The sequence below is a fragment of the Oncorhynchus gorbuscha genome, linkage group LG16, assembly GCF_021184085.1.
Source record: "Oncorhynchus gorbuscha isolate QuinsamMale2020 ecotype Even-year linkage group LG16, OgorEven_v1.0, whole genome shotgun sequence".
Classification (NCBI taxonomy): Eukaryota; Metazoa; Chordata; class Actinopteri; order Salmoniformes; family Salmonidae; genus Oncorhynchus; species Oncorhynchus gorbuscha.
In genome coordinates this window covers 34,183,162-34,204,728 of record NC_060188.1, presented here as the reverse complement: position 1 = coordinate 34,204,728, position 21,567 = coordinate 34,183,162, and the positions used below count along the sequence as shown (strand labels likewise).

Here is a 21,567-nt window from a genome sequence, read left to right as displayed (position 1 = left end):
CTCTCTCTCTCTCTCTCTCTCTCTCTCTCTCTCTCTCTCTCTCTCTCTCTCTCTCTCTCTCTCTCTCTCTCTCTCTCTCTCTCTCTCTCTCGCTCTCTCTCTCATTGAGCACATGAGTGTTGCATTGTCAATGCTCTCCCATTGATATGGATATTACTGAGCAACAGTTTGTTGCGCTGTTCATCGGATTCCCATTGAGATTAGTTATTCTCTCCTTTCATCTGTGATTTCCCTCATCCAACAGCTCGTTGAATCGACTCTAGACAGACTCTATGGCCGGAATTCATTCAATGGCGCATTGTGGAGCTGCACACTGCACTACTGACAATGTGCCTGGTAATTACCCAGACATTCATGGTAAATACTGCAGATGTCGGCTCAAGAGTAAATTACCTCTAAAGTGCAACGCGCTTGTTGACAACACACCTTTGATTGAATCCCGGACTTGATAGCTTAAACACAGCTGTTTTGGAGTGCCGTGACAGTGTGCAGTTTCTAAAAAGAAGGTCGTTTAGACTTGGAAACTGTAGTGCACTTAAACAGATTGTGACTTTTCCGAGGTGCACTTATCAAATAAGTTAAACAAATAATTATTCAGGAAGAACGAAGGAGATTAATAAAGGAGCATAAAACAGACGGCAACCATTGAAATGAATAAAAATATATAAAATAATAATGAAGTCAATGATTTAAAGGAAAAGCTAAGTAACAGGAAATTACAGTTTGAAGGCTAAAAAGGTGTGTTTAAAAATATAAATAACTAAAATATCACATTAACATATGTATTCACACCCTTTTCTCAGTACTTTGTTGAAATACATTTGGCAGCAATTACAGCCTTGAGTCTTCTTGGGTATGACGCTACAAGGTTGGCACACCTATATTTGGGGAGTTTCTCCCATTCCTCTCTGCAGATCCTCTCAAGCTCAGTGGAGGTTGGATGGGGAGCGTTGCTGCACAGCTAACTTCAAGTCTTTCCAGAGATGTTCGATCAGGTCCAAGTCTGGGCTCTGGCTGGGCCACTCAAGGACATTCAGAGACTTGTCCTGAAGCCACTCCTGCATTGTCTTGGCTGTGTGCTTAGGGTTGTCCTGTTGGAAGGTGAAACTTCGCCCCCCCAGTCTGAGGTCCTGAGTGCTCTGGAGCAGGTTTTCATCAAGGATCTCTCTGTAATTTGCTCCGTTCATCTTTGACTCGATCCTGACTAGTCTCCCAATCTCTGCCGCTGAAAAACATCCCCACAGCATAATTCTGCCACCACCATGCTTCACCGTAGGGATGGTACCAGGTTTCCTCCAGGCGTGATGCATGGCATTCCGGCGAAAGAGTTCAGTCTTGGTTTCACCAGACCAGAGAATCATGTTTCTCATGGACTGAGAGTCTTTAGGTGCCTTTTGGCAAACTCCAAGTGGGCCTGTCATGTGCCATTTACTGAGGAGTGGCTTCTGTCTGGCCACTCTACCATAAAGGCCTGGTTGGTGCTGCAGAGATGGTTGTCTTGCTGGAAGGTTCTCCTATCTCCACAGAGAAACTCTGGAGCTCTGTCAGAGTGACCATCGGGTTCTTGGTCACCAAGGCCCTTCTCCCCCGATTGCTCAGTTTGGCCAGGTCGGCCGGCTCTAGGAAGAGTCTTGGTGGTTCCAAACTTCTTCCATTTAAGAATGATGGAGGCCACTGGGTTCCTGGGGACCTTCAATGCTCCAGTTTTTTTTGGCAGAATAAGGCTGAGCTCAATTTCGAGTCTCATAGGAAAGGGTCTGAATACTTATTTTATTTTCTTCAAACAATCTGTTTTCACTTTTTCATAATGGTTTATTGTGTGTAGGTTGCTGAGGAAAATGTTTTATTTCATAAATTTTAGAATAAGGCTGCAACGTAACAAAATGTGGCAAAAGTCAAGGGGTCAGAATGCTCTCCGAAGGTACTGTATAAGGAGAACAATAGGGGTTCAGGCACAAAGACTTGTGGAACTCCAAATTCAACTTTGGAACGTTCAAACGGTCAGTAGTACATCATTTACAACTTTCACAAGTACAGTCTCAGCACACTTATTCTAAATCCAGATTGGACTTTTAAAAAAATGTAATCCCCTTTTCATGGTACCCAATTGGTAGTTACAGTCTTGTCCCATCACTGCAACTCACATACGGACTCGGGAGAGGCAAAGGTCGAGAGCTGTGCATCCTCCAAAACACGACCCAACCAAGCCTCACTGCTTCTTGACACAATGCCCGCTTAACCCGGAAGCCAGCCGCACCAATGTGTCAGAGGAAACACTGGCCGGCCGGGACAAGGATATCCCGGCCGGCCAAGCCCTCCCCTAACCTGGACGACGCTGGGCCAATTGTGCGCCACCCCATGGGTCTCCCGGTCGCGGCCAGCTGCGACAGAGCCTCGACTCAAACCAGGATCTCTAGTGGCACAGCTAGCACTGCTATGCAGTGCCTTAGACCACTGCGCCACTCGGGAGGCCCAGATTGGAGAGTTTCTAATGTGCTATTTCGAATCCGGGAAGGATGTAATCTACTGAGCAACAGCTTTCTGTCAAATCTTTGGAAGAGAGGCCTATCAGGAGTGGACTGTACTAATTAGTGCTCCTTCCATGATTAGTCACCTCCAAAAGGATGGCGATTCGTTCTTACTGCAGTGAAATTAACTTGGGATCCTTATTTCTCACAGCTACGATTATTATAGTAGTATTACTGTCTGTGATAAGGTGCTCTGCCTATCAAATTGTCATTGTAATAAGGTATCTATTATCTTTGGATGGTTTCTGCTAGTTTTTAATGGTTTCTCATATCATATCACTGCACTCTGTTCCGGCTCAGCAGGCTACTTTACTTCTAATGGCTTCCAATGTACTCCTCTTCTTCAGCCCCCTACTTTGATATAAACACACACACATACGCACATGCATGCATGCATACACACACACACACACACACACACACACACACACACACACACACACACACACACACACACACACACACACACACACACACACACACACACACACACACACACACACACACACACACACACACACACACACACACACACACACACACACACACACACACACACACACGCATGCATGCACATACACATGCACGCACGCACGCACACGCATGCAGACACACATACAAACACACACACACATTCATTCGACACCCGCTGTCATTTAACCACGCTCACATAAGTATCAGTGTGACAGCACAGCCCACAGACAATATAAAAATATGAACGATGAAGACAAGAATATTGGTCCAGAATCGAATGAGATTCACAGGACCGATCTAGTGCCAAGTGGTGGAGCCCTGCGAAGTGCAAATTGCTGCTTAATATACTTTATCAATCTCCATCTCTCTACACACTGAGAGAGAAAGGGAAAGGGGGATACCTAGTCAGTGACAACTGATTGCATTCCACTGTAATGTGTCTTCCGCATTTAACTCAACCTCTATGAATCAGAGAGGCACTGGGGGCTGCCTTAATCGACGTCCATGTCATCAGCGCCCAAGGAACACTTGTTGTTAGGAGATGATAGAGATTGTAGAACTAAATGTTGCTTGGGGGAGTAAGGTATAAGTCTGGATTTTTAGGTCACATAATTAGACTACATTTTTGGAGTGCTAGTTCTCTACCTGCGGATTTCTGTATAGAAGAATGCCTGTGAGGAATCAAGTCTCTATACAGTATACAGACAGCATGTGTTGCAGTCACAGTAAAAATAGTGTATTGTTGTAAGACCTTGACGACAACATACGATAGATATGGCAAAGATGTCCATTATGCAGCTAGCTACTGTATTGTGTACAGTGTCCTATATAAGGTTAGACAACGTAATTGGAGGTTCTATATGGTGTCTTCATTGTTAGAGCCATTTTGTGTGTTAAAGAAAATGTTACGGAACTTATTTAGGTTTATTCCTGTTGTATTTACTTTTTTGGATACAAACTATATGGAAAATACTTATTGTTGAATGGAAACTTAGCTTCATGGTAAATACTTTATATGGAAAGCCTTTTATGGTTGCAAATGTGAAACCCAGTGGACACGTGGGTTTGCTAGGAGGAGTAGCACTAAGGCTTATGGGTAACATGGCCAGGTTATTGCACCTGGTATAGGAAGACGTCACGCGGAGTTACAGTTTTCTACCATTTCATTTGGATTTCATTTGCTTGCTGCACGTTGGGATTTGACCTTTTGACTATTAATATTACTTGGAACCTGTCAAAACCTATCTGGATTGTAAAATGCTTTATTTGACCACTTATCAACCTGGAATATGTGTGACAAACAAAAGACATTTGTGAGTAATACATGTCATTTACCTGCATCAGAAACCTCTCATCTCACTGGTGGAAACACGTATGGAACCAAGCTGTATTTTGGTGTCTATAGAATGCTTTTAGAAACTAGGATCCTAATCCACGACCGCTATCATTAGTGTGGAATGTCATCATTAGTGTGGCGCTGTCATCATTAGTGTGGAATGTCATCATTCGTGGGGTAAAGCCATCATTTAGCAGTCCTTTCATGTAGTGATGTCATGATTAGTGTGGTGTAATGTGGTGATGTCATCATTGATGTGGTGATGACATCATTAGCGTGGGACCTTATTTCACTGATTCCGAAGTCCGATAGAGACCCTTCTCTCATTGACAATTGGAGACCAATTACTTTATTAAATATTGATTACAAACGGATCGCGATGGTTTATGCCAAAAGATTCAAGAAAATGATAGATACCGTTATAAATGAGAATCAAACAGGATTTATGAAGGGCCGTCACATAAGCTCTAACATTCGTTTTCGTCTCGGACCTTCTAGATTATTCAGATGCAATTGACTCTGATGCCATTGTTTCATTTTTGGACTTCTGTAAAAGCCTTTGACACAATTGAACATGAATTTCCCTTAAACTGTTTGGCTTCGGTGAAAAATGTTAACAAAGTCATTCACGTGTTTTTACAAAGATACAAATAGTTCTGTGTTACTAAACCTTAATACATCCAAAAGATTCAGTGTCAACAGAAGTGTACGACAGGGATGCCCAATTTCGCAATTTTTATTCAATTTGGTTGTGGAACTTCTCTCTCTAGATATTCTGAATGATGCAAATTTGTACGGCTTTTAACCATTTTAAACAAAGAAATCAACATTTCCCATCTGGCCCAACTACTCGCTTTTTAAAAGACAAAGACCTTCCTTAATGCGATCACTGCATTTTCTATGGCATCAGGAGTAATGCTGAATGTTTCTAAACTTGAAACCTTATGTTTATATGCCTCTAATGATAAAGAAATATAAAATATTCCTGTAAAGGACTGTGCTAAATATTTAGGAATTGAATTGTCAATAAAACACTTAGTCAGACAACATATGAATTTCTCTCCTAAAATTAAGAAAAAATCTAATATATTTAATAATTGGCTACAAAGAGATCTTTCTATACTTGGGAGAGCACTTCTGTCCACGGCAGAGGGACTGTCTCACTTTGTGTACCCCCTCATTATCTTTATGTGTAAATCCCTCTACTTGTAAAGGGATCAACAAGACCTTTCTTGACTTCATCTGGAAAAATAAGTCTCACAAACTAAACAAGTCAGTCCTCTCTAATAAAAGAGCTGAAGGGAGGTCTGGAAGTGTTGGATTCTGTTGACATAAATAACACGTTCAAGATCAACTGGCTGAAAAGATGTTTGATCAATACTGATTCAATATGGGATTTCATTCCAAATAATGTGTTTAATAAGTTGGTAGGTCTTCCATTTTTACCGAAATGTAATTCTATTCCTGAGAGATTACCCACTAAATTGGCTAGGTTTTGCCTACAAGCTTTAATGACCTAGAAAACATGTTTCCTGCACAATTTCCCCACATAAAGCTCTTTTGTGGAATAATTTAGACATACCCCAGCTGGCATGAGAGGAATATTGGCTTTGTTCTTGATGTTTTTGACAGCAGGGGTAATATTCTTACATATGAACCATTTATAACATTGAATGAGTTTCCAATACCTTTCAGAGAGTTTATTTCTGTGATCAAAGCCGTTCCCAGGGGTCTAACTACACTAATGAAAACTCATCTTAGCTTTGGTAATGATCCCAAAGCTTACCCAGAACTCAGTTTGGAAGGTGTGGGCTTACCTAAGAAATGTTGTTGTAATAAATATATAAGACTAATTCTACATTCACAGAACCAACTTACGCCTAGAGGAAACATGAAACATGCTTATTCCTGACATTGTCTGGAAAAAAGCTTGGTTAAGGCCTTACAAATATTGTATACCATACACATTTAAGGAAGTGCACTTTAAAATCCAACGTAAGATATATCCATGTACTTCTATGTTGTCCAAATTTGTGGCTATTGATGATATGTGCGTTTTCTGTGAAAAAGAATGTGAGAATCTGACTCACTTGTTCTTTGAATGTAAATTTGTGTCAGAATTTTGGGAAAACCTTGCAGAATACTGATTTACCATTACGAACACTACCCATGTTTTTGACATGAAGGATATAATATGTTACTATTGCAATGATAACAAGACCATTGAAATGATTGCTTTTTAAAAAAAAATCTTGTTGCCAAATACTTTATACACAAACTAAAATTCCAGAATTATACCAAATAATATATTGTTAAGATATTATCCCTAGTGAATAACAAGAATAACATCTTCCTGAATCCTTATAATGACATTTTTTTCAGAGTGAAAACAATTGCACTAGAATTTTTGTAATTCTTTTATAGATATGTTTTGAATGTTTGAGTATTTTCTTGTTAATACCTGTGTTTTGTTTTAGTAGACGTGTTTGATGTAAGTTGTTGATTTTTGTATCATGAATTTTAAAATAGTTAAAAAATTTAAAAAATGAAAGTAGTGTGGTGATGTCATTCTTACATTAGTGTGGTAATGACATCATTAGTGTGGTAATGTCAAAATCAAATCAAATTTAATTTGTCACATAAACATGGTTAGCAGATGATAATGCGAGTGTAGCGAAATGCTTGTGCTTCTAGTTCCGACAGTGCAGTAATATCTAACAAGTAATCGAACAGTTCCCCAACAACTACCTAATACACACAAATCTAAAGGGGTGAGTGAGAATGTGTACATGTAAGCATATGGATGAGCGATGGCCGAGCGGCAGAGGCAAGGTGAAGTAGATGGAATAAAATACAGTATATACACGTGATATGAGTAATGTAAGATATGTTAACATTATTAAAGTGGAATTATTAAAGTGGCATTATGTCATCGTTAGTGTGGTGATGTCATCATCAGTGGTTGTAGTGTAGAAATGTCTTCATTTGCAGTGCTCCCCTGTCTCTGTCTCGCTCGCTCTCTACTAGTCACTATGACACGTCTCCTGTCTTCTGTCACTCTCCTGCCATGCCGACCGCTCTGATACTTGACAGACTGATGCTGGACTATATATATATATATATATATATATATGTATATATATGCCATTTAGCAGACGCTTTTATCCAAAGCGACTTACAGTCATGTGTGCATACATTCTACGTATGGGTGGTCCCGGGGATCGAACCCACTACCCTGGCGTTACAAGCGCCATGCTCTACCAACTGAGCTACAGAAGGACCATGTGATGTGTGTTGACAACCATGTGGGTTTGTGTCAGTGCCTGTCTCTCTCTCTCTCCCTGTGTGTGTGTGTGTGTGTGTGTGTGTGTGTGTGTGTGTGTGTGTGTGTGTGTGTGTGTGTGTGTGTGTGTGTGTGTGTGTGTGTGTGTGTGTGTGTGTGTGTGTGTGTGTGTGTGTGTGTGTGTGTGTGTGTGTGTGTGTGTGTGTGTGTGTGTGTGTGTGTTCAAATGTGTCAGTCTCTAGCCCATCACAGCAAAGGTCAATTATTTCCATTAATTGTGTTGCTTGAAACACCAGTTTGGACCTTGAAACCATGTTAAGCATATTTAACACACACAGTCTAATTGTCTTTAATGAAATACACTCTTCTCTCTCCCCCCACTCTGATCCACCCCCTCTCTCCACACACTCCGCTCTCTCATCTCCTTCTCTCCAACTCTTCCCACTGCCATCCCCTTTCTCTCTTCCCACACTCCTCTCTTGTTTCCTCTCTCTTCCCACTTCTCTCTCTCATTCTCCCTCTCCTCCTGTACTTTGCTCTTCCTCACCCTCTGTCACTCTCTTCCCATTCTCCCCACTCTTCTCTTTCATCCCCTATCCCTCATCCCACATTCCTCTCTCACCCCCCCTCACCCCCCCCCCCCTCTCTCCATTTCAGCTCTATGACGTTGCGTAAAGGAAAGAAACTCAGCATCACCATCCAGGAACACATGGCCATTGACGTCTGCCCAGGCCCCATCCGACCTATCAGAACAATCTCCGCCTACTTTCCCCGCCTGTCCCCCACCTCTGAGCCCCTCTCCCCCAAACCCACTGGCTCCCCATGGGTCCTCAGTCCTGGGGGCGCGGCCAGCGAGATGGGGGGTGGCGGTAGGGGAGGACTCTTGGCGCCATTGCAGCCGGGGGCGATGGGAGGGGGCGGGTCTTTGTCGTTACAGAGCAGCATGGACACGTCTGTGGAGATCAACAGTTCTGACAGTGACGACTGCAGTGAGTCCAGGGTTTGGCGTGTTGTTGAGTGTGTTTGTGTGTGTGGGGTTGGATGTGGAGTGTGTGTATGCCCATAAGTGTGTGTGTGTGTGTGTGTGTGTGTGTGTGTGTGTGTGTGTGTGTGTGTGTGTGTGTGTGTGTGTGTGTGTGTGTGTGTGTGTGTGTGTGTGTGTGTGTGTGTGTGTGTGTGTGTGTGTGTGTGTGTGTGTGTGTGTGTGTGTGTGTGTGTGTGTGCACTCATAAACGTGATTTACATCCCATATAAATGCATAGTGTTTCCTTGATGTACTCTGTTGTGACATCTATATGTAATGTCTTTAGCATGTGTGTACTTTCAGATTGTGGAAGTCAGTGTGCCGTCCTTTTCATACAGTCATTGGTTGGTTTCAAAGCCTTTTGTGAGTCCATTCTGTGGCTTCCATTGTGATTCCAGGTATGTTGCAATAGCCTGGTCCAAGATCAGTGTGTACTGTCTTACCAACTCCTATGGTCATTGTCACATCAAACATGGCTGGACACTATTGATTGGTTCATTGATTGATTGGTTCATTGATAAAGGTACCTTGCCTACTTTTGCTGCCGAGTTGTATTACTGATGTGACTCACCCACCCTGGGTCATTGATATGGGGGTTTTCACAATTGCAGGACATGTACCGTAGGAGTGATGGTGTTTGTTTCTGACACATTCTACTGGTTTTGAACCATTCCACTGGTTGTCTCCCATACAGCTGCTTTGGGAACACTGGAGTTTGACCTGCGGTACGAGCGAGCCTCCAGTAAGCTACACTGCACTATCCTCAGGGCCAAGGTAACATCACAGATACTGTTCACTCACTTCCTATCTGCCCTTCGGCACAATCCCAAATCTAGCCCTAGACCCTGCGCCCTATGCCCTTTTGGAGATCTGAGAGAATGTGACAGATGCAAGACATATGTTAATAGCTCCATCGTGCCCTCTGATACCAATCAAATCCTCTCAGATCTCCAGAAGTGCATAGGGCGCAGGGTCTAGGGGTCGATTTGGGATTGGGCCACTCCGGCATCCATGGATGTCACTTACCCTGCCATCACACATTTGTGGAATTTCTGCATTCCATTCCAGAAAAAGAGGGTCTAGTGAAGTAAATGAATGAAGGCAGTCATAGGGAAGCATTAAAGGGATAGTTCACCCTAAAATATGCAGGCCTCAATCATCCCAAATGAAAGGGAACTAATTAGACTCAGCTTGACTTCTGACTAACTTTAATGTGGAGTTGAATGGTCCCATTTACATGAATGCGTTTCAGTTTTCAGTGAATAACTTATGCTGGATGGGTCCGACTCTTAGAACAGAACATAAATAATGCAAATATAATGTTTAAAACAAAGACAAGGGCGCTGCTAGGGTGAAACTATATAGGGCACTACTTTTGACCAGGGCCCAGAGGGCTCTGGTCAGAAGTAGTGCACCAAATAGGGAATAGGGTGCCATTTCAGAAGCAGCCTTCATGTTTTCCTGCCTCTTGGCCCTCTTTCTTTGTTCAGCCTCTCTTTCTTTGTTCAGCCTCTCTTTCTTTGTTCAGCCTCTCTTTCTTTGTTCAGCCTCTCTTTCTTTGTTCAGCCTCTCTTTCTTTGTTCAGCCTCTCTTTCTTTCTTTCTCTGTTTTCTTGTCTGCCTTTCCTCTTTTCAGGGTCTGAAGCCTATGGATTTTAATGGCCTAGCAGACCCCTATGTCAAACTGCACCTTCTTCCCGGGGCCTGCAAGGTGAGCCATGTAATTATGGGATCTGATACTGATACAGGTGCACCTATGTTGTCTTCCCCTCTAATGTGTTAGAATGGAATCAATGTCTCTGAACTCTATTGATTGATTTTGTTGACACTACTGAATACTTTTCCCTTTCTTTTCTTTCCTTCATTCCTTTATTTCTCTCTCTCCCTCCCCCTCTCTCACCTCTCAAATCAGATGTATTTATATAGCCCTTCTTTACATCAGCTGATATCTCAAAGTGCTGTACAGAAACCCAGCCTGAGACCCCAAACAGCAAGCGATGCAGGTGTAGAGGCACCTCTCTCTATTCACTGTCTCTGTCTTTCAGGCTAACAAGTTGAAGACAAAGATAGTGCGGAATACTCTGAATCCGGTGTGGAATGAAATGCTTACCTATGTTGGGATCACAGAGGAGGACATGCATAGGAAGACACTCAGGTGTGTGTGTGTGTGTGTGTGTGTGTGTCTGTGTGTGCGCGCGTGCGTGCGTGCTTGCACGTGTGTGTGTGCATGCATACATACATACATTTCAGTTGTATGTAGAGACTGGGATGTTCTAGGATTCATTTGACAGCATTAAGGGGTTTACCACAACAGTCAAGGGCTTCATCAATAAGTGCATAGACAATGTCTAGTTACCACTTACAATGAATGGGATACGGACATTGACGCGTACAAGAAAGCCCGCTACGACCTCTGAAGAGGTGAGGACTATAGAGGAGGAAGGTGGAATCCTATTTCACCGGCGATGATGCTCATCGTATGTGGCAGGGCTTGCAGACGATATCTGATTACAAAAGGAAACACAGCTATGAGAACTCCCAAACGAGCATTATGCCTTTTATGCTCTCGCTTCGAGGAATATAACACTGTGCCTTGTGTAAAAGTCCCTGTTTTTCCGGACGTCTGTGTGATCTCGCTCTCTGTGGCCGATGTGAGCAAAACCTTTCAACAAGTTAACAATCCCAAGGCCGTGATTGGGAATGCAAGAAGTAGCCCACTTTTTCTGAATTCACCCAAATAACACTACTACATTTTTTTTTAAATGAACAGGATATAGCAGAGATACTTTTGAGGTGATGGGACACTCCATTGGAATCGTGCTAACGGTCACTGTGTACGTTGCCCATGAGTCGTCAATGGGTCAATGTGCTGTGCAGTGCATTCTGGGCTATTCTGAGACAAGGACGGCTCTCCTTCAAGGAGTGAATGGGAGTCAATGGGTCGCTAGCTCCAAAACCCAGCATTAGCATGAATTTTGTGAACAAAAAAGTACAACATTACAAATCTTTTTCCCGAGATGTGAGATAATTACCTTGATCTCTGTAGTATCGTATAGCTTTGGAATTTGAGGCAAATAGGCGGTTTTCTCGACTCATACTCTGACTTTGAGAAGGGATTGCATGACGATTAGCTTATTAGCACCCGGGGGACACAGCATGTCAATGTGAACACGATTGGTTGATAGTCTGCTGGGTTGATAGTCTCTCGCTCTCTCATTCACTGCCCATTGGGATTCCTATCTTCTCCTTTCTCCTATATCTCTGGCCGTAGTACTACAAGAACCAGTCCTGCGCAACCTAAGTACAGGGGGTCCCTAAACTGGATCTCTTTCCTCCATTGGAAAAGATTAGAAGACTGTTCCACTTTAGCTACTCCATGCTGTCCTACTTTAGCTACGCCATGCTGTCTTACTTTAGCTACTCCATGCTGTCCTACTTTAGCTCTGTAGTCGGTAAAGGGGACAACTAAATAAATGAATTAATTACTAAATTGACACATAATATTGGCAACTTCTTTTTTCTACATTTTGATGCACTAGTACCTAGTACCTAGTATGCACGTTCACAGTTTGGCACTGTGCATTATTTACGACATCTTTATAACCTTAAAACGGGGGAAAAAGTGATGTCACTGATCTTGCTGTGTGCTTCGCAGGGTGCGCTTCCTGTGTGAGGCTTGCTGTGCCCCCTGTCTGTGACGTCACACCAATGAAGTTACGTGGTTTTCATTGTGTGGTTTCTCTGCGAAAGGGCTTAGCAACAATCGTTTCGATTTCCTCTTGGCAGACCAAGAAATAAATAGGTCCCAGGTTATATAATGTCCCGCTCTTTACCGAATTCACCCTACATATAATATATAGGCTATAGCTCAATTACATAAGGACAAGAGGAACACACTGACATTTACCTTTGGCAATGATAGGAAAGTGTGGGTGTTTAAAACACAAATACATCAACAAAGAAACACATCGTAAACACATTAACATTAAGCTCTGTGACCATACATATTTCAATTTTAAATTATCAACATTCAGGTAGTGAAGGCAGTGTGTATGTGTGTGTGTGTGTGCGCGCGCACTTGCCTTATCGAGCAAGCAAGTGTTGTTTCTCTGAAAATACGTCTCTTCCTGTCAACGGCTTCGACAGTGGCTGCATGGCAAATGGCACCCTATTCCCTATGTAGTACACTACTTTTGGCCAAGCGCCCTTAGGGCTCTGGTCAGGAAGTAGGATGCCGTTTGGGATGCAAGACCGTGTGTCGTATATTTAGCCAGAATAATTCCGCCTGTCGCCCATGGTAATATCCTCTTGAATTACGTTATGGCACTCTCAGAGCCACTCGGAGGCTTCTCCTGAGGAGAAGAGCGGAACACTGCTGCACTCCGGTTCATCCCGTGATTATCCACGGTAAATTACCTGTGTGTGCCCACAACACACTGCAAATTAGCCGTATCCCCAGGCAACACCTGATTCCCTGCCGACCTTTAAAACTTTGCTGGGGTTGGGCCATTTTCTTGTCATGAAAGCGAGAGTGAGAAAGTAATTTAGTGGTTTATCTCTCGAGCTCTGTGTGTGTGTGTGTGTGTGTGTGTGTGTGTGTGTGTGTGTGTGTGTGTGTGTGTGTGTGTGTGTGTGTGTGTGTGTGTGTGTGTGTGTGTGTGTGTGTGTGTGTGTGTGTGTGTGTGTGTGTGTGTGTGTGTGTGTGTGTGTGTGTGTGTGTGTGTGTGTGTGTGTTCGCATGCTTGTGTGTACGTGCACATGTATGTGTGTGTGTGTATATGTTCAGGTATCGTTCTGGGAGAGTGAGCGCTGGTTTGAACTTGAACAACACATTGCCTTTTGAACAGGCCCACCTCAAAGAGTTGCCAATTCCATTCTCATCCCAGTCTGTACATTTCTCTCTCTCAACAGTGCAGCATCATTTATTTTCTTGTTCCAGGCCGGTAGGGTTGTTTTCTCTCCTGGGCGGGTGGTGTATAGGCCTAGGGTTGTTTTCTCTCCTTGGTGGGTGGTGTATAGGCCTAGGGTTGGGGCTGACTATGGACCTATATGTTGGAGGGCCTAGGTGCAGTGTAGCCAACAGGCAAAGGGACTGCCTAGTAAACTACCTGTTGGGGCAAGCAGAAATGGCAGTGTGGAAGACCAGGTCACATGAGATGCAGGGGTCGGGGTCTGCATGATTCAATAAATCTTTCCAACAATTGTTTACAGACAGATTATTTCACATATAATTCATGGCATCACAATTCCAGTGGGTCAGAAGTTTACATACTAAGTTGACTGTGCCTTTAAACAGCTTGGAAAATTCCAGAAAATGATGTCATGGCTTTAGAAGCTTCTGATAGGCTAATTGACATAATTTGAGTCAATTGGAAGTGTACCTGTGGATGTTCTTCAAGGCCTACCTTCAAACTCAGGGCCTCTTTGCTTGACATAATGGGATAATCAAAATAAATCAGCCAAGACCTCAAAAAAACAATTGGTTCATCCTTGGGAGCAATTTCCGAACACCTCAAGGTACCACGTTAATTTGTACAAACAATAGTATGCAAGTATAAACACCATGGGACCACGCAGCCATCATAGCGCTTAGGAAGGAGACGTGTTCTGTCTCCAAGAGATTAATGTACTTTGGTGAAAATCAATCCCAGAACAACAGCAAAGGACCCTGTGAAGATGCTGGAGGAAATAGGTACAAAATTATCGATATCAACAGTAAAAGGAGTCCTATATCAACATAAACTGAAAGGCCGCTCAGCAAAGAAGAAGCCACTGCTCCAAAACCACCCATAAAAGCCAGTTTGCAACTGCACATGGGGACAAAGATCGTACCTTTTGGAGAAATGTCCTCTGGTCTGATGAAACAAAAATAGAACTGTTTGGCCATAATGACCATCGTTATGTCTGGAGGAAAAAGGGGGAGGCTTGCATCACGTGGGTGGCAGCATCATGTTATGAGGGTGCTTTACTGCAGGAGGGACTGGTGCACTTCGCAAAATAGATGGCATCATGAGGAAGGAAAATGATGTGGATATATTGAAGCAACATCTCAAGACATCAGTCAGGAGGTTAAAGCTTGGTCGAAAACAGGTCTTCCAAATGAACAATGGCCTCAAGCATACTTCCAAAGTTGTGGCAAAATGGCTTAAGGACAACAAAGTCAAGGAATTTTAGTGGGCATCACAAAGCCCTGACCTAAATCCTATTGAACGTGTGTGGGCAGAACTGAAAAAGCATGTGTGAGCAAGGAGGCCTACAAACCTGACTCTGTTACACTAGCTCTGTCAGGAGGAATGGGCCAAAATTCACCCAACGTATTGTGGAAAGCTTGTGGAAGGCTTCCCGAAACGTTTGAATCAAGTTAAACAATTTAAAGGCAATGCTACCAAATACTAATTGAGTGTATGTAAACTTCTGACCCACTGGGAATGTGGTGAAAGAAATAAAAGCTTAAATAAATCATTCTCTCTGCTATTATTCTGACATTTCACATTCTTAATATAAAGTGGTGCTTCTAACTGACAGGGAATTTTTACTCGGATTAAATGTCAGGAATTGTGAAAAACTGAGTTTAAATCTTTTTGGCTAAGGTGTATGTAAACTTTAGACTTCAACTGTATCTAGGTCCATTATAATTAAGTGCATTTTGTGCTTTTAATTATGTAAATATTGGGCAAGTAAAGGTGTTGATGAAATAAAAACCTTCCTCTCGCTCCCTTTCTCCCTGTTGCAGGTTGTCAGTGTGTGATGAGGATAAGTTGACTCATAATGAGTTCATCGGGGAGTCTCGGGTTCCCCTGAAGCGCGTCAAGCCAGACCAGACCAAACACTTCCACACCTGTCTGGAACACCCACCCCCAGTACGACACACACACACACACACACACACACACACACACACACACACACACACACACACACACACACACACACACACACACACACACACACACACACACACACACACACACACACACACACACACACACACACACACACACACACACACACACACACACACACACACACACACACACACACACACACTTCTCTCAACTGCAATCCCTTGAGTTATTGCTTCTTTGGACAGAGATGCACAAAGAAGAAATAAGCTCAATTTCTTCCTCTTCTTTCCCCAGCTTCCCTCTCCAACCACCATGGGGACAGCCCTCCGAGGAATCTCCTGCTACTTAAGAGAGGTGCTTTCCCCTTTCCTTCCTCCCTCCTTCGCTCTCTCTCCCTGTCGCTCCCTCCCGCTCTCTCTTTCTCTGTCAATCTTTTCCCCCCGCCCCCTTTCTGTCTCCATATCTCTCAACCCTCTCCTTGTCTCTATCTCTCTCTCTCTCTCTCTCTCTCTCTCTCCCCACTCTCTCTCCATTTTTCTCCCTCCTTCTCACCCCTAACCAGGGCCAATTAGCAAAGCTTTAACATTCTAAATTAAAGAGCACAACAGATGTGAGGGTTTGAGCACCTCGGTAAACTAACTGGCTTCTGTTTATCAATTTTCTTTCTCTCTCTAATGATCTAAATTAGAATTTCAATAGGAGCCACTTAGTGCAGACTGATTATAAGTCATTATCAACCTTATTTTCATCCTTAGTTACTTAGATACTTCAATGAGATGTGTGGAATATGAGAGGGGAAAAATACATCAGCTTTTAAAGATGGGAGGAGAGGGGAGAGATAATGGAGAACAGAATATGATCAATTCCGGTAGTTTTTTTAAATGTTACATTTACATTACATTTAAGTCATTTAGCAGACGCTCTTATCCAGAGCGACTTACAAATTGGTGCATTCACCTTATGACATCCAGTGGAACAGCCACTTTACAATAGTGCATCTAAATATTTTAAGGGGGGGGGGGGTGAGAAGGATTATTTTATCCTATCCTAGGTATTCCTTAAAGAGGTGGGGTTTCAGGTGTCTCCGGAAGGTGGTGATTGACTCCGCTGTCCTGGCGTCGTGAGGGAGTTTGTTCCACCATTGGGGAGCCAGAGCAGCGAACAGTTTTGACTGGGCTGAGCGGGAACTGTACTTCCTCAGTGGTAGGGAGGCGAGCAGGCCAGAGGTGGATGAACGTAGTGCCCTTATTTGGGTGTAGGGCCTGATCAGAGCCTGGAGGTACTGAGGTGCCGTTCCCCTCACAGCTCCGTAGGCAAGGACCATGGTCTTGTAGCGGATGCGAGCTTCAACTGGAAGCCAGTGGAGAGAGCGGAGGAGCGGGGTGACGTGAGAGAACTTGGGAAGGTTGAACACTAGACGGGCTGCGGCGTTCTGGATGAGTTGTAGGGGTTTAATGGCACAGGCAGGGAGCCCAGCCAACAGCGAGTTGCAGTAATCCAGACGGGAGATGACAAGTGCCTGGATTAGGACCTGCGCCGCTTCCTGTGTGAGGCAGGGTCGTACTCTGCGGATGTTGTAGAGCATGAACCTACAGGAACGGGCCACCGCCTTGATGTTAGTTGAGAACGACAGGGTGTTGTCCAGGATCACGCCAAGGTTCTTAGCACTCTGGGAGGAGGACACAATGGAGTTGTCAACCGTGATGGCGAGCTCATGGAACGGGCAGTCCTTCCCCGGGAGGAAGAGCAGCTCCGTCTTGCCGAAGTTCAGCTTGAGGTGGTGATCCGTCATCCACACTGATATGTCTGCCAGACATGCAGAGATGCGATTCGCCACCTGGTCATCAGAAGGGGGAAAGGAGAAGATGAATTGTGTGTCGTCTGCATAGCAATGATAGGAGAGACCATGTGAGGTTATGACAGAGCCAAGGGACACCAGTGGTGAGAGCGCGTGGTGAGGAGACAGATTCTCGCCACGCCACCTGGTAGGAGCGACCTGTCAGGTAGGACGCAATCCAAGCGTGGGCCGCGCCGGAGATGCCCAACTCGGAGAGGGTGGAGAGGAGGATCTGATGGTTCACAGTATCGAAGGCAGCCGATAGGTCTAGAAGGATGAGAGCAGAGGAGAGAGAGTTAGCTTTAGCGGTGCGGAGCGCCTCCATGATACAGAGAAGAGCAGTCTCAGTTGAATGACTAGTCTTGAAACCTGACTGATTTGGATCAAGAAGGTCATTCTGAGAGAGATAGCGGGAGAGCTGACCAAGGACGGCACATTCAAGAGTTTTGGAGAGAAAAGAAAGAAGGGATACTGGTCTGTAGTTGTTGACATCGGAGGGATCGAGTGTAGGTTTTTTCAGAAGGGGTGCAACTCTCGCTCTCTTGAAGACGGAAGGGACATAGCCAGCGGTCAGGGATAAGTTGATGAGCGAGGTGAGATAAGGGAGAAGGTCTCCGGAAATGGTCTGGAGAAGAGAGGAGGGGATAGGGTCGAGCGGGCAGGTTGTTGGGCGGCCGGCCGTCACAAGACGCGAGATTTCATCTGGAGAGAGAGGGGAGAAAGAGGTCAGAGCACAGGGTAGGGCAGTGTGAGCAGAACCAGCGGTGTCGTTTGACTTAGCAAACGAGGATCGGATGTCGTCGACCTTCTTTTCAAAATGGTTGACGAAGTCATCTGCAGAGAGGGAGGAGGGGGGGGGGAGGATTCAGGACGGAGGAGAAGGTGGCAAAGAGCTTCCTAGGGTTAGAGGCAGATGCTTGGAATTTAGAGTGGTAGAACATGGCTTTAGCAGCAGAGACAGAGGAGGAAAATGTAGAGAGGAGGGAGTGAAAGGATGCCAGGTCCGCAGGGAGGCGAGTTTTCCTCCATTTCCGCTCGGCTGCCCGGAGCCCTGTTCTGTGAGCTCGCAATGAGTCGTCAAGCCACGGAGCGGGAGGGGAGGACCGAGCCGGCCTGGAAGATAGGGGACATAGAGAGTCAAAGGATGCAGAAAGGGAGGAGAGGAGGGTTGAGGAGGCAGAATCAGGAGATAGGTTGGAGAAGGTTTGAGCGGAGGGAAGAGATGATAGGATGGAAGAGGAGAGAGTAGCGGGGGAGAGAGAGCGAAGGTTGGGACGGCGCGATACCATCCGAGTAGGGGCAGTGTGGGAAGTGTTGGATGAGAGCGAGAGGGAAAAGGATACAAGGTAGTGGTCGGAGACTTGGAGGGGAGTTGCAATGAGGTTAGTGGAAAAACAGCATCTAGTAAAGATGAGGTCGAGCGTATTGCCTGCCTTGTGAGTAGGGGGAAGGTGAGAGGGTGAGGTCAAAAGAGGAGAGGAGTGGAAAGAAGGAGGCAGAGAGGAATGAGTCAAAGGTAGACGTGGGGAGGTTAAAGTCGCCCAGAACTGTGAGAGGTGAGCCGTCCTCAGGAAAGGAGCTTATCAAGGCATCAAGCTCATTGATGAACTCTCCGAGGGGACCTGGAGGGCGATAAATGATAAGGATGTTAAGCTTGAAAGGGCTGGTAACTGTGACAGCATGAAATTCAAAGGAGGCGATAGACAGATGGGTAAGGGGAGAAGAGAGAATGACCACTTGGGAGAGATAAGGATCCCGATGCCACCACCCCGCTGACCAGAAGCTCTCGGGGTGTGCGAGAACACGTGGGCGGACGAAGAGAGAGCAGTAGGAGTAGCAGTGTTATCTGTGGTGATCCATGTTTCTGTCAGTGCCAAGAAGTCGAGGGACTGGAGGGAGGCATAGGCTGAGATGAACTCTGCCTTGTTGGCTGCAGATCGGCAGTTCCAGAGGCTACCGGAGACCTGGAACTCCACGTGGGTCGTGCGCGCTGGGACCACCAGATTAGGGTGGCAGCGGCCACGCGGTGTGGAGCGTTTGTATGGTCTGTGCAGAGAGGAGAGAACAGGGATAGACAGACACATAGTTGACAGGCTACAGAAGAGGCTACGCTAATGCAAGGAGATTGGAATGACAAGTGGACTACACGTCTCGAATGTTCAGAAAGTTAAGCTTACGTAGCAAGAATCTTATTGACTAAAATGATTCAAATGATACAGTACTGCTGAAGTAGGCTAGCTGGCAGTGGCTGCGTTGTTGACTTTGTAGGCTAGCTGGCAGTGGCTGCGTTGTTGACACTACACTAATCAAGTCGTTCCGTTGAGTGTAATAGTTTCTACAGTGCTGCTATTCGGGGCTAGCTGGCTAGCTAGCAGTGTTGATTACGTTACGTTGCGTTAAAAGAACGACAATAGCTGGCTAGCTAACCTAGAAAATCGCTCTAGACTACACAATTATCTTTGATACACAGACGGCTATGTAGCTAGCTATGTAGCTAGCTACGATCAAACAAATCAAACCGTTGTGCTGTAATGAAATGAAATTAAAAATGTGATACTACCTGTGGAGCGAAGCGGAATGCGACCGGGTTGTTGAGTGCGGAAGTTCTATTCAGTAGACGTTGGCTAGCTGTTGGCTAGCTAGCAGTGTCTCCTACGTTAAGGACGACAAATAGCTGGCTAGCTAACCTCGGTAAATTAAGATAATCACTCTAAGACTACACGCTCTAAACTACACAATTATCTTGGATACGAAGACAGCAAAGACAACTATGTAGCTAGCTAACACTACACTAATCAAGTCGTTCAGTTGAGTGTAATAGTTTCTACAGTGCTGCTATTCGGTAGACGGTGGACGTATGCTAGCTGGCTAGCTGCTGGGCAGATAGCAGTGTAGACTACGTTAGGACGACGAAATACGAAGTTGCAATAGAAGTGCTGACTGTTTCACTTTGTTGTCCTCTTTCTTTTCCTTTTTCTTCTGTCCTTCTTTTGTCCTTATTTTGTCTTCCTTTCTTCTGTTAACTAGATATTTTTTGTTGTAAAATGTTAAATGTATCCAGAACACAAGGCAGTGATACATAGGAAAGGGCCAACAACTCAGGTTGGTATCAGTTTATAAGCATCACATTTTGAAGCTTCGGCAAACAGATATGCCCCAGCTAGCACCTGACGTTCTGAGAACCATCTGTTTTTAGAGGTTGGTGAAAGCGTGGTTATTATTGTTCTATGGTTATTTTGCAAACAACTTTCCCACAACTTTCTGGGAATGGTGCAGGATAGTTGTTTGGCTTTGGAACATTCTCAGCACATTTAAGGGACTTGACAACATTTTTTTATTTTCTTGGTATTTCAGTTCTTTAGAACAACGTTTCCTAAAAGTTCAAACTTGGTTTACATTTAATGTCCATTTTAGTCATGTTCTAGGAATGTTCTCCAACTGGTTTGACATTGGGAATGTTCTCAAATAGTTCAGAGAATATTTTAAAAAGCTAAGTTCTTCTGTAGTTATTTCAGTGCTTCATCTTAACGTTTCCTACGTGTTCCCTCGTGGTTCTACTTAATGTCATGTTCTCAAATGGTTCCAAGAACGTTAAGAAAACATTCCGTAAATACCACAACAAAACGTAATGTTCAGAGAACGTTCTAAGACTTAAAAAAAACATATACATATAAAACTCTTTCTATCCTCTATCTTGGTATAAGAAGTGTGTTGGCCATGCACACTATTTGGCCACACCTGATCTGAATGAGTGATATTCTGTTTGAATGGACTAAAATGAACAGCTTTTGTATAAGTAAAAATACATGGTTTGCTAACTCCTTCTTGGTGGCGCATAAAATGATATGTTTGAATCTCACTGATGCCATGTCACAATAGAAATGTGTTTGCTTAAGGAAATTCATTTCCATGTGTACTTGGAGTAAAACAAAAAATGAACCCAAAATAAGTGAACTTTTTAAGGAAGTTATTAAAAAACCTCCATATAGCAAGTCATTTCCATTCTTCGAGCATTAATAAAACCTCCCAGGAAAACATTCAAGGAATCAGAGTAAAACGTTTTCAGAACTTCCCTGCAACCTAAAAATAAACATTCCCAGAACTGGCAAAATGTTCAGTTCTGTTCTCAGAAGGCTAAAAAAAAACATTGTCTTACCAGTCAGAAAACGTGTGATTTCGTTCACACAACTAATGTGAAACCAAAAAAATACGTTCCCACAACTTCCAAGGAACCAAATGTG

The 21,567-nt window shown here is 44.1% G+C and overlaps 1 protein-coding gene across 2 annotated transcripts in view; it reads left to right on the top strand.

The window, feature by feature from the left end:
* Positions 1-21,567, top strand: part of doc2a (double C2-like domains, alpha) — a 53,569-nt gene that overhangs the window by 17,714 nt on the left and 14,288 nt on the right. For both annotated transcript variants that reach the window (XM_046307033.1, XM_046307032.1), the window contains exons 2-7: positions 8,279-8,610; positions 9,340-9,419; positions 10,281-10,355; positions 10,690-10,799; positions 15,378-15,504; positions 15,784-15,843. In XM_046307033.1, coding sequence (XP_046162989.1) covers positions 8,283-8,610; positions 9,340-9,419; positions 10,281-10,355; positions 10,690-10,799; positions 15,378-15,504; positions 15,784-15,843 — 780 coding nt within the window. In that variant the 5' untranslated portion in view covers positions 8,279-8,282. The remainder of the gene's footprint in view (positions 1-8,278; positions 8,611-9,339; positions 9,420-10,280; positions 10,356-10,689; positions 10,800-15,377; positions 15,505-15,783; positions 15,844-21,567) is intronic.